This window comes from Salmo salar, chromosome ssa06 (assembly GCF_905237065.1).
Source record: "Salmo salar chromosome ssa06, Ssal_v3.1, whole genome shotgun sequence".
Classification (NCBI taxonomy): domain Eukaryota; kingdom Metazoa; phylum Chordata; class Actinopteri; order Salmoniformes; family Salmonidae; genus Salmo; species Salmo salar.
The window spans coordinates 93,974,643-93,986,753 of record NC_059447.1 but is presented as its reverse complement, the minus strand read 5'-3'; the positions used below and the strand labels follow the sequence as shown (position 1 = coordinate 93,986,753).

At 48.4% G+C, this 12,111-nt stretch overlaps 1 protein-coding gene and 1 long non-coding RNA gene across 5 annotated transcripts in view; one reads left to right on the top strand and one right to left on the bottom strand.

The window, feature by feature from the left end:
- The window catches only part of LOC106608373 (dihydroxyacetone phosphate acyltransferase), a 42,778-nt gene that overhangs the window by 10,865 nt on the left and 19,802 nt on the right, over positions 1 to 12,111 (top strand). For all 3 annotated transcript variants that reach the window (XM_045721225.1, XM_045721224.1, XM_045721226.1), the window contains exons 3-7: positions 1,332 to 1,508; positions 7,381 to 7,510; positions 7,674 to 7,801; positions 10,398 to 10,473; positions 11,997 to 12,111. The exon at positions 11,997 to 12,111 is cut by the window's right edge and continues 37 nt beyond it. In XM_045721225.1, the coding sequence (XP_045577181.1) occupies positions 1,332 to 1,508; positions 7,381 to 7,510; positions 7,674 to 7,801; positions 10,398 to 10,473; positions 11,997 to 12,111 (626 nt within the window). The remainder of the gene's footprint in view (positions 1 to 1,331; positions 1,509 to 7,380; positions 7,511 to 7,673; positions 7,802 to 10,397; positions 10,474 to 11,996) is intronic.
- On the bottom strand, positions 3,029 to 3,346 carry LOC123743516 (uncharacterized). Of its 2 annotated transcripts, none has more exons than XR_006770387.1 (3): positions 3,269 to 3,346; positions 3,144 to 3,220; positions 3,029 to 3,089 (listed from the first exon to the last, which is right to left on the bottom strand). It is a non-coding gene; the product is annotated as an uncharacterized lncRNA (long non-coding RNA). The 2 variants fall into 2 exon arrangements; XR_006770386.1 differs by having other exon boundaries at positions 3,144 to 3,190; positions 3,269 to 3,344.

The following is a 12,111-nucleotide window of genomic DNA, read 5'->3' as shown; positions in this document are numbered from 1 at the left end:
AATGTTGACCTGTTTAAAGGTTTTGTTCACATCGGCTACCGAGAGCGTTCTCACACAGTCATCCTGAACAGCTGGTGCTCTCGTGCATGCTTCAGTGTTGCTTGCCTCGACGCGAGCATAAAAGGCATTTGTCTAGTCTGGTATGCTCGCGTCACTGGGCAGCTCGCGTCTTGGTTTCCCTTTGTAGTCCGTAATAATTTTCAATCCCTGCCACATCGGACGAGCGTCAGAGCCGGTGTAGTAGGATTCAATCTTAATCATGTATTGACACTTTGCTTGTTTGATGGTTCATCTGAGGGCATAGCGGGATTTTTTTTTATAAGTGTCCGGATTCGTCTCCCGCTCCTTGAGCTCTAGCCTTTAGCTCGATGCGGATGTTGCCTGTAATCCATGGCTTCTGGTTGGGATATGTACGCACAGTCACTGTGGGATCGACGTTATCGATGCACTTAGTGATGAAGCCGATGACTGAGGTGGTGTATTCTTCGATGCCATTGGATGAATCCCGGAACATATTCCAGTCTGTGCAGCGAAACAGGCCTGTAGCTTAGCATCCGCGTCATCTGACCACTTCCGTATTGAGCGAGTCACTGGTACTTCCTGCTTTAGTTTTTGCTTGTTAGCTGGAATCAGGAGGATAGAGTTATGGTCAGATTTGCCAAATGGAGGGTGGGGGAAAGCTTTGTATGCATCTCTGTGTGTGGAGTAAAGGTGGTCTAGGATTAATTTTTCTTCCCTGGTTGCACATTTTAAGTTTGCCTGCATTAAAGTCCCCGGCCAGTAGGCGTGCTGCTTCTGGATGAGCATTTTCTTCTTTGCTTTATGGCCTTATACAGCTGGTTGAGTACGGTCTTAGTGCCAGCTTCGTTCTGTGGTGGTAAATAGACCGCTATGAATAATACAGATGAGAACTCTCTTGGTAGATAGTGTGGTCTACAGCTTATCATAAGGTACTCTACATTTATTCTAGGGACAATAAGGAGTCCTGCGTCTTGTGACCGTAGCGTACGTGTAGGTAAGTACGGCAGGACCAAATCGTAAAGATAGGTAGGAGCCAGACCATGTAATGCTTTGTAGGTTAGCAGTAAAACCTTGAAGTCAGAACCTAGCCTGAACAGGAAGCCAGTGTAGGGAGGCTGGCACTGGAGTAATCTGATCAATTGTTTTGGTTCGAGACAAGATTATTTAGCACTAACAGACGTTTATTTTGTGTCTTATCTGGTTGGCGGGAGAGTAGAGCATTGCAGTAGTCTAATCTTGACGCAACTAATGCAGTTGCAGGAACTCAACCTCTAACTCTCTGTCCCTTGACCCCTGAACTCTCTGTGCAGGTGGCCATGGAGACTGGTGAGAGTGTGGATCTGGTGAGAGAGGAGGCGTCTGGGATACTGGAGGAAATGTCTCAGAACCTCCAGCTGGGATTCATCAGACTGCTGGGGTTTACCTTGAGTAAAGTATTCAAGAGGCTCTTCAGCCACATCAACATCAACCAGGAAGGACTCAATAGGGTCAGAATACTGCTATTATAATACAAAGAATACTGCTACTACTACTACTACTACTACTACTACTAGAATACTACTATTATAATACAAAGAATACTACTACTACTACTACTACTACTACTACTACTACTACTACTAGAATACTACTATTATAATACAAAGAATACTACTACTACTACTACTACTACTACTACTACTACTACTATTATAATACAAAGAATACTACTACTACTACTACTACTACTACTACTAATACTACTACTAGAATACTACTATTATAATACAAAGAATACTACTACTACTACTACTAATACTACTACTACTACAATACTACTATTATAATACAAAGAATACTACTACTACTACTAGAATACTACTATTATAATACAAAGAATACTACTACTACTACTACTACTACTACTACTACTACTACTGAATACTACTATTATAATACAAAGAATACTACTACTACTACTACTACTACTACTACTACTAGAATACTACTATTATAATACAAAGAATACTACTACTACTACTACTACTACTACTACTACTACTACTACTAGAATACTACTATTATAATACAAAGAATACTACTACTACTACTACTACTACTACTACTAGAATACTACTATTATAATACAAAGAATACTACTACTACTACTACTACTACTACTACTACTACTACTACTACTACTACTACTAGAATACTACTATTATAATACAAAGAATACTACTACTACTACTACTACTAGAATACTACTATTATAATACAAAGAATACTACTACTACTACTACTACTACTACTACTACTACTAGAATACTACTATTATAATACAAAGAATACTACTACTACTACTACTACTACTACTAGAATACTACTATTATAATACAAATAGAATACTACTACTAGAATACTACTCTTATAATACAAATAGAATACTACTACTAGAATACTGCTATTATACTACTACTACTACTAGAATAGTACTACTACTACTAGGATACTACTACTATAATTCTACTACAAGAATACTACCATTTTAATAGAAATAGAATGCTACTACTATTCTAATACAAATAGAATACTACTACTAGAATACTACTATTTTAATACAAATAGAATACTACTATCCTGATCCTTAACCTTAACCACACTGCCGACCTGATCCCTAACCTTAGCCACGCTGCCGACCTGATCCCTAACCTTAACCACTCTCCGACCTGATCCCTAACCTTAACCACGCTGCCGACCTGATCCCTGACCTTAACCACACTGCCGACCTGATCCCTAACCTTAACCGCGCTGCCGACCTGATCCCTAACCACGCTGCCGACCTGATCCCTGACCTTAACCACACTGCCGACCTGATCCCTGACCTTAACCACACTGCCGACCTGATCCCTAACCTTAACCACGCTGCCGACCTGATCCCTGACCTTAACCACACTGCCGACCTGATCCCTAACCTTAACCGCGCTGCCGACCTGATCCCTAACCACGCTGCCGACCTGATCCCTGACCTTAGCCACACTGCCGACCTGATCCCTAACCTTAGCCACGCTGCCGACCTGATCCCTAACCTTAACCACGCTGCCGACCTGATCCCTAACCACGCTGCCGACCTGATCCCTGACCTTAACCACTCTCCGACCTGATCCCTAACCTTAACCACGCTGCCGACCTGATCGCTAACCTTAACCACGCTGCCGACCTGATCCCTAACCACGCTGCCGACCTGATCCCTAACCACGCTGCCGACCTGATCCCTAACCTTAACCACGCTGCCGACCTGATCCCTAACCTTAACCGCGCTGCCGACCTGATCCCTAACCTTAACCGCTGCCGACCTGATCCCTGACCTTAACCGCGCTGCCGACCTGATCCCTGACCTTAACGCGCTGCCGACCTGATCCCTGACCTTAACCGCGCTGCCGACCTGATCCCTGACCTTAACCGCGCTGCCGACCTGATCCCTAACCTTAACCGCGCTGCCGACCTGATCCCTAACCTTAACCGCGCTGCCGACCTGATCCCTGACCTTAACCGCGCTGCCGACCTGATCCCTGACCTTAACCGCGCTGCCGACCTGATCCCTGACCTTAACCGCGCTGCCGACCTGATCCCTGACCTTAACCGCGCTGCCGACCTGATCCCTAACCTTAACCGCGCTGCCGACCTGATCCCTAACCTTAACCGCGCTGCCGACCTGATCCCTAACCTTAACCGCGCTGCCGACCTGATCCCTAACCTTAACGCGCTGCCGACCTGATCCCTAACCTTAACGCGCTGCCGACCTGATCCCTAACCTTAACCGCGCTGCCGACCTGATCCCTAACCTTAACCCCGCTGCCGACCTGATCCCTAACCTTAACCGCTGCCGACCTGATCCCTAACCTTAACGCGCTGCCGACCTGATCCCTAACCTTAACCCGCTGCCGACCTGATCCCTAACCTTAACCGCGCTGCCGACCTGATCCCTAACCTTAACCGCGCTGCCGACCTGATCCCTAACCTTAACCGCGCTGCCGACCTGATCCCTAACCTTAACCGCGCTGCCGACCTGATCCCTAACCTTAACCGCGCTGCCGACCTGATCCCTAACCTTAACAGCGCTGCCGACCTGATCCCTAACCTTAACCGCTGCCGACCTGATCCCTAACCTTAACCGCGCTGCCGACCTGATCCCTAACCTTAACCGCGCTGCCGACCTGATCCCTAACCTTAACCGCGCTGCCGACCTGATCCCTAACCTTTAAATTAAGACCAATAATAAAAATATTTGTTTTCATGAATTTCTACAAAAAAGACCATTTTGACTTTGTGGCTGTGGTAACTAGTGTAAACCCTGCCACCCATTTAGCAACGATGGTATTAATGTCGTTTTAGGTTCTCTGTTGTGTCTCTCCTCCGGGTTCTCGGTCTCGCCCCCGTGTTCTCTCTCTCCCCCGTGTTCTCTCTCTCCCCCGTGTTCTCTCTCTCTCCCCCCGTGTTCTCTCTCTCTCCTCCGTGTTCTCTCTCTCCCCCCGTGTTCTCTCTCTCCCCCCGTGTTCTCTCTCTCCCCCCGTGTTCTCTCTCTCCCCCGTGTTCTCTCTCTCCCCCGTGTTCTCTGTCTCCCCCCGTGTTCTCTGTCTCCCCCGTGTTCTCTGTCTCCCCCGTGTTCTCTGTCTCCCCCGTGTTCTCTGTCTCCCCCGTGTTCTCTGTCTCCCCCGTGTTCTCTGTCTCCCCCGTGTTCTCTGTCTCCCCCCGTGTTCTCTGTCTCCCCCGTGTTCTCTGTCTCCCCCGTGTTCTCTGTCTCCCCCGTGTTCTCTGTCTCCCCCGTGTTCTCTCTCTCTCCCCCGTGTTCTCTCTCTCTCCCCCCGTGTTCTCTCTCTCTCCCCCGTGTTCTCTCTCTCTCTCCCCGTGTTCTCTCTCTCTCCCCCGTGTTCTCTGTCTCCCCCGTGTTCTCTGTCTCCCCCGTGTTCTCTCTCTCCCCCGTGTTCTCTCTCTCTCCCCCGTGTTCTCTCTCTCTCCCCCGTGTTCTCTCTCTCTCCCCCCGTGTTCTCTGTCTCTCCCCGTGTTCTCTGTCTCTCCCCGTGTTCTCTGTCTCCCCCGTGTTCTCTGTCTCCCCCGTGTTCTCTGTCTCCCCCGTGTTCTCTGTCTCCCCCGTGTTCTCTGTCTCCCCCGTGTTCTCTGTCTCCCCCGTGTTCTCTGTCTCCCCCGTGTTCTCTGTCTCCCCCGTGTTCTCTGTCTCCCCCGTGTTCTCTGTCTCTCCCCCCGTGTTCTCTGTCTCTCCCCCGTGTTCTCTGTCTCTCCCCGTGTTCTCTCTCTCCCCGTGTTCTCTGTCTCCCCCCGTGTTCTCTGTCTCTCCCCCGTGTTCTCTCTCTCCCCCGTGTTCTCTCTCTCACCCCGTGTTCTCTGTCTCTCCCCGTGTTCTCTGTCTCCCCCGTGTTCTCTGTCTCTCCCCGTGTTCTCTGTCTCCCCCGTGTTCTCTGTCTCCCCCGTGTTCTCTGTCTCTCCCCGTGTTCTCTCTCTCCCCGTGTTCTCTCTCTCCCCGTGTTCTCTCTCTCCCCGTGTTCTCTCTCTCTCCCCGTGTTCTCTGTCTCCCCCCGTGTTCTCTGTCTCCCCCCGTGTTCTCTGTCTCCCCCGTGTTCTCTGTCTCTCCCCGTGTTCTCTCTCTCCCCCGTGTTCTCTCTCTCGCCCCGTGTTCTCTCTCTCCCCCGTGTTCTCTGTCTCTCCCCGCGTTCTCTCTCTCCCCCGCGTTCTCTCTCTCTCCCCGCGTTCTCTCTCTCCCCCGCGTTCTCTCTCTCCCCGCGTTCTCTGTCTCCCCCCGTGTTCTCTCTCTCCCCCCGTGTTCTCTCTCTCCCCCCGTGTTTCTCTCTCTCCCCCGTGTTCTCTGTCTCTCCCCCCGCGTTCTCTCTCTCTCCCCGTGTTCTCTCTCTCTCCCCGTGTTCTCTCTCTCCCCGTGTTCTCTGTCTCCCCGTGTTCTCTCTCTCCCCCGTGTTCTCTCTCCCCCCGTGTTCTCTCTCTCTCCCCGTGTTCTCTGTCTCCCCCCGTGTTCTGTCTCCCCCCGTGTTCTCTGTCTCCCCCCGTGTTCTCTGTCTCCCCCGTGTTCTCTGTCTCCCCCCGTGTTCTCTGTCTCCCCCGTGTTCTCTGTCTCCCCCGTGTTCTCTGTCTCTCCCCCGTGTTCTCTGTCTCCCCCGTGTTCTCTGTCTCCCCCCGTGTTCTCTGTCTCCCCCCGTGTTCTCTGTCTCCCCCCGTGTTCTCTGTCTCTCCCCCGTGTTCTCTGTCTCCCCCGTGTTCTCTGTCTCCCCCCGTGTTCTCTGTCTCCCCCGTGTTCTCTGTCTCCCCCCGTGTTCTCTGTCTCCCCCCGTGTTCTCTCTCTCCCCCCGTGTTCTCTGTCTCCCCCCGTGTTCTCTGTCTCTCCCCCGTGTTCTCTGTCTCCCCCGTGTTCTCTGTCTCCCCCGTGTTCTCTGTCTCCCCCGTGTTCTCTGTCTCCCCCGTGTTCTCTGTCTCCCCCCGTGTTCTCTGTCTCCCCCGTGTTCTCTGTCTCCCCCGTGTTCTCTGTCTCCCCCCGTGTTCTCTCTCTCCCCCCGTGTTCTCTGTCTCCCCCGTGTTCTCTGTCTCCCCCGTGTTCTCTGTCTCCCCGTGTTCTCTGTCTCCCCCGTGTTCTCTGTCTCCCCCGTGTTCTCTGTCTCCCCCGTGTTCTCTGTCTCCCCCGTGTTCTCTGTCTCCCCCCGTGTTCTCTGTCTCCCCCGTGTTCTCTCTCTCCCCCCGTGTTCTCTCTCTCCCCCCGTGTTCTCTGTGTGTCGGTAGGTACTTAATGTCCCACTTCTCATCATCGTGGCGGCTCGTTGCAGTGATGTATGACGGCGTGTTCGTAGACGCCCAACAATCTGTTGTTAACGCCACGTTTAATGGCGTTTGAGAGCTCGTGCTTTGTACGTTTTTTTTTTTCTTCCCCCCCCGCTGTACTGCCACTGTAGCTCGATTTCCCACCTGGCAGAGTCATTTAACTTCCTAAAGTATTGGCATACAGGACTGGTCCCTGCTGCCCGTTTCCTGTCTCACTCTGCCAACGACGGAGACGTGCAGAACACTATCTGTGATAAATCACTGTAAAGATCTGCTCATCCTACCGTTGCAGCGTTATTGTTTATAGGTATTTCTTTAGCGGTAGTTCTGTGATAACTGCACTGTGATTTTTCAGGTAAATAAATATACAAAAGACATTTTGGTGTAGTGTTTTTTTTTTTTTAATCTTTTTTTTTTTATTTCTTTGAAACGTTAACGATCTCTATGTCATTTAAACATTCACCCGCCTAATTCAAACCCATTATCTGTTGTTTTTCAATGTTTATTGGTTCACAGTGATGTTTCTATCCCGCCCCCCAGCTCCAACAGGCCATTCAGGAGTCTCCAGTGATCCTGATGCCCAATCACAGGAGTTATGTGGACTTCCTGGTTCTGTCCTACATCCTGTTCACCTATGACCTGCCCATCCCTGTTATAGCCGCTGGAATCCGCAAGTATCTAGTGATTTATCCTGTTCAGTGTTTTGGTCGACTTTTTAAAAAATAAAATAAAAGCCACACTTCAGATAACAAATGTCTAACTTTATCTCTCTTTCCTTTCTGTCTTCTCCTCTTTACGTACGTCCGTCCGTCCGTCTGTCTTCCTCTCTGTAGCTCTGATGGACATGAAGATGGTGGGAGAGATCCTGCGTCGTTCCGGAGCGTTCTTCATCAGGAGGACGATCGGGTCTGACAAGTTGTACTGGGCTGTCCTATCTGAGTATGTCAAAACTATCGTCAGGGTAGGTGTCCAAATAAATACTTATATTACCACACACTACACTACTCTATGTACACCCTACTATATCATACATAAGGAACATCCTAATACTGAGACATTTTTGTCTCTCAGAACAGCCTCAATCTATCAGGGTCACGTGACTCTACAAGGTGTCAAAGCGTTTCCACAGGGCTGCTGGTCCCATGTTGACTCCAATGCTTCCCCACAGTTGTGTCAAGTTGGCTGGATGTCCTTTGGGTGTTGGATCATTCTTGATACACACACAGGAAACTGTTGAGTGTGGAAAAACCCAGCAGCGTTGCAGTTCTTGACACTCAAACCGGTGCGCCTGGCACCTACTACCATACCCCGTTCAAAGACTCTTAAATCTTTTTGTCTCGCCACATTCACCGTCTGAATGGGACACATACACAATCCATGTCTCAATGGTCTCAAGGCTTAGAAATCCTTCTTTAATTAACCTGTCTTCTCCCCTTTCATCTACACTGATTGAAGTGGATTTAACAAGTGGACATCAATAAAGGATCATATCTTTCACCTGGATTCACCTGGTCAGTCTGTCATGGAAAGAGCAGGTCTCCTTAATGTTTTGTATAGTCAGTGTATATATTCCTGTAATTTCCGGACTATAAGCCGCTACTTTTTCCCCAGGCTTTGAACCTCGCGGCTTAAACAACGACGCGGCTAATATATGGATTTTTCCCGCTTTCAAATTATTATTTTTTCTCTTCTCCAAAAAACACATTCTGTGACGTGCTCAGTTTTTTGGCGGCATGAAGCTTTCATTAGACCAATGAAATTGCCGAACGGGTTTTAAGGTCAAACAACTTTTTTGGTTTACTGTTTAGATTAAATCGAGCGCTCTCAAACTTCCCATCATTCTGATTACGGTAGTCATTTTGTCACCCTCATCAAGGCAAAGACACGGAGAAATGCATATGATGCAGCTTTCAAGTTGAAGGCGATTGATCTGGCTGTTGGAAAAGGAAATAGAGCTGCTGCACGGGAGCTTGGTCTTAATGAGTCGATGATAAGACGTTGGAAACAGCAGCGTGAGGAATTGACTCAGTGCAAAAAGACAACTAAAGTTTACTGCTAATTATAATTTTTTTGTTACAAGCCGTGTTTCGTTAAAGCCTGTGTAAAGTTAATTTGTTTCAATGTACCGGTAGGCACCTGCGGCTTATAGACATGTGCGGCTTATTTATGTTCAAAATAATATATATTTTTTAATTCAGTGGGTGCGGCTTATATTCAGGTGCGCTTAATAGTCCGGAAGTTACGGTATGTGTTAGGGTGTATCCCAGATAGCTATATAGTGCACTACTATAGACCAGAGCCCTATGGCACCCTATTCCCTATATAGTGCACTACTTTAGACCAGAGCCCAGTGTACTCACTACTTTTAACCAAGACCCATAGGGCTCTGGTCTATAGTAGTGCACTATATAGGGAATAGGGTAACATAGGGCTCTGGTCTAAAGTAGTGCACTATATAGGGAATAGGGTGCCATAGCGCTCTGGTCTAAAGTAGTGCACTATATAGGGAATAGGGTGCCATAGGGCCCTGGTCTATAGTAGTGTACTATATAGGGAATAGGGCTCTGGTCTAAAGTAGTGCACTATATAGGGAATAGGGCTCTGGTCTATAGTAGTGTACTATATAGGGAATAGGGCTCTGGTCTAAAGTAGTGCACTATATAGGGAATAGGGCTCTGGTCTAAAGTAGTGCACTATATAGGGAATAGGGCTCTGGTCTATAGTAGTGTACTATATAGGGAATAGGGCTCTGGTCTAAAGTAGTGCACTATATAGGGAATAGGGCTCTGGTCTAAAGTAGTGCACTATATAGGGAATAGGGCTCTGGTCTAAAGTAGTGCACTATATAGGGAATAGGGCTCTGGTCTATAGTAGTACCACTATATAGGGAATAGGGCTCTGGTCTAAAGTAGTGCACTATATAGGGAATAGGGCTCTGGTCTATAGTAGTGCACTATATAGGGAATAGGGCTCTGGTCTAAAGTAGTGCACTATATAGGGAATAGGGCTCTGGTCTAAAGTAGTGCACTATATAGGGAATAGGGCTCTGGTCTATAGTAGTACCACTATATAGGGAATAGGGCTCTGGTCTATAGTAGTGCACTATATAGGGAATAGGGCTCTGGTCTAAAGTAGTGCACTATATAGGGAATAGGGCTCTGGTCTATAGTAGTGCACTATATAGGGAATAGGGTGCCTGTAAGGGAAGAGTGTTCCATCTGGGCCGTGTAACTAGTGTCTTCTCTCTCTCCTCAGACAGGGTATGCTCCTATAGAGTTGTATGTAACTAGTGTCTTCTCTCTCTCCTCAGACAGGGTATGCTCCTATAGAGTTGTAACTAGTGTCTTCTCTCTCCTCAGACAGGGTATGCTCCTATAGAGTTGTAACTAGTGTCTTCTCTCTCCTCAGACAGGGTATGCTCCTATAGAGTTGTAACTAGTGTCTTCTCTCTCTCCTCAGACAGGGTATGCTCCTATAGAGTTGTAACTAGTGTCTTCTCTCTCCTCAGACAGGGTATGCTCCTGTAGAGTTGTAACTAGTGTCTTCTCTCTCCTCAGACAGGGTATGCTCCTGTAGAGTTCTATGTGGAGGGTCTGAGGAGCAGGACTCTGAAGTCCCTCACACCCAAATTAGGTGAATGGGGGTGTGTGCTCGTCTGTCTGTCTGTCTGTCTGTCTGTCTGTCTGTCTGTCTGTCTGTCTGTCTGTCTGTCTGTCTGGCTAATTAACTTGTCCTGTTACCTGTCTGGCTAATTAACATGTCCTGTTACCTGTCTGTCTGGCTGGCTAATTAACCCGTCCTGTTACCTGTCTGCCTGGCTAATTAACCTGTCCTGTTACCTGTCTGTCTGTCTGTCTGGCTAATTAACCTGTCCTGTTACCTGTCTGTCTGTCTGGCTAATTAACATGTCCTGTTACCTGTCTGTCTGTCTGGCTAATTAACTTGTCCTGTTACCTGTCTGTCTGGCTGGCTAATTAACCTGTCCTGTTACCTGTCTGTCTGTCTGTCTGGCTAATTAACCCGTCCTGTTACCTGTCTGTCTGGCTAATTAACCTGTCCTGTTACCTGTCTGTCTGTCTGTCTGGCTAATTAACATGTCCTGTTACCTGTCTGGCTAATTAACATGTCCTGTTACCTGTCTGTCTGTCTGGCTAATTAACTTGTCCTGTTACCTGTCTGTCTGGCTGGCTAATTAACCTGTCCTGTTACCTGTCTGTCTGTCTGTCTGGCTAATTAACCTGTCCTGTTACCTGTCTGTCTGTCTGTCTGGCTAATTAACATGTCCTGTTACCTGTCTGGCTAATTAACATGTCCTGTTACCTGTCTGTCTGTCTGGCTAATTAACATGTCCTGTTACCTGTCTGTCTGTCTGGCTGATTAACATGTCCTGCTACCTGTCTGTCTCTAATGAACCTGTCCTTCTACCTGTCTGTCTCTAATGAACCTGTCCTTCTACCTGTCTGTCTGTCTGTCTGTCTGTCTGTCTGTCTGTCTGTCTGTCTGTCTGTCTGATTAACCTGTCCTGCTACCTGTCTGTCTGGGTTATGAACCTGTCCTGCTACCTGTCTGTCTCTAATTAACATGTCCTGTTACCTGTCTGTCTGGGTTATGAACCTGTACTTCTACCTGTCTGTCTGGGTTATGAACCTGTCATGCTACCTGTCTGTCTGATGAACCTGTCCTGCTACCTGTCTGTCTGGGTTATGAACCTGTCCTGCTACCTGTCTGTCTGTCCGATGAACCTGTCCTGCTACCTGTCTGTCTGATGAACCTGTCCTGCTACCTGTCTGTCTGATGAACCTGTCCTGCTACCTGTCTGTCTCTAATGAACCTGTCCTGCTACCTGTCTGTCTGTCTGATGAACCTGTCCTGCTACCTGTCTGTCTGTCTGATGAACCTGTCCTGCTACCTGTCTGTCTGTCTGATGAACCTGTCCTGCTACCTGTCTGTCTGTCTGATGAACCTGTCCTGCTACCTGTCTGTCTGTCTAATGAACCTGTCCTGCTACCTGTCTGTCTGTCTGATGAACCTGTCCTGCTACCTGTCTGTCTGGGTTATGAACCTGTCCTGCTACCTGTCTGTCTGTCTGGGTTATGAACCTGTCCTGCTACCTGTCTGTCTGATGAACCTGTCCTGCTACCTGTCTGTCCCTGCAGGTATGATGCACATGGTCCTGGAGCCGTTCTTTAAAGGCGAGGTGTACGACATCAGGCTGGTTCCCATCAGCATCAGCTATGACAGGGTCCTGGAGGAATCTCTATTGGCACATGA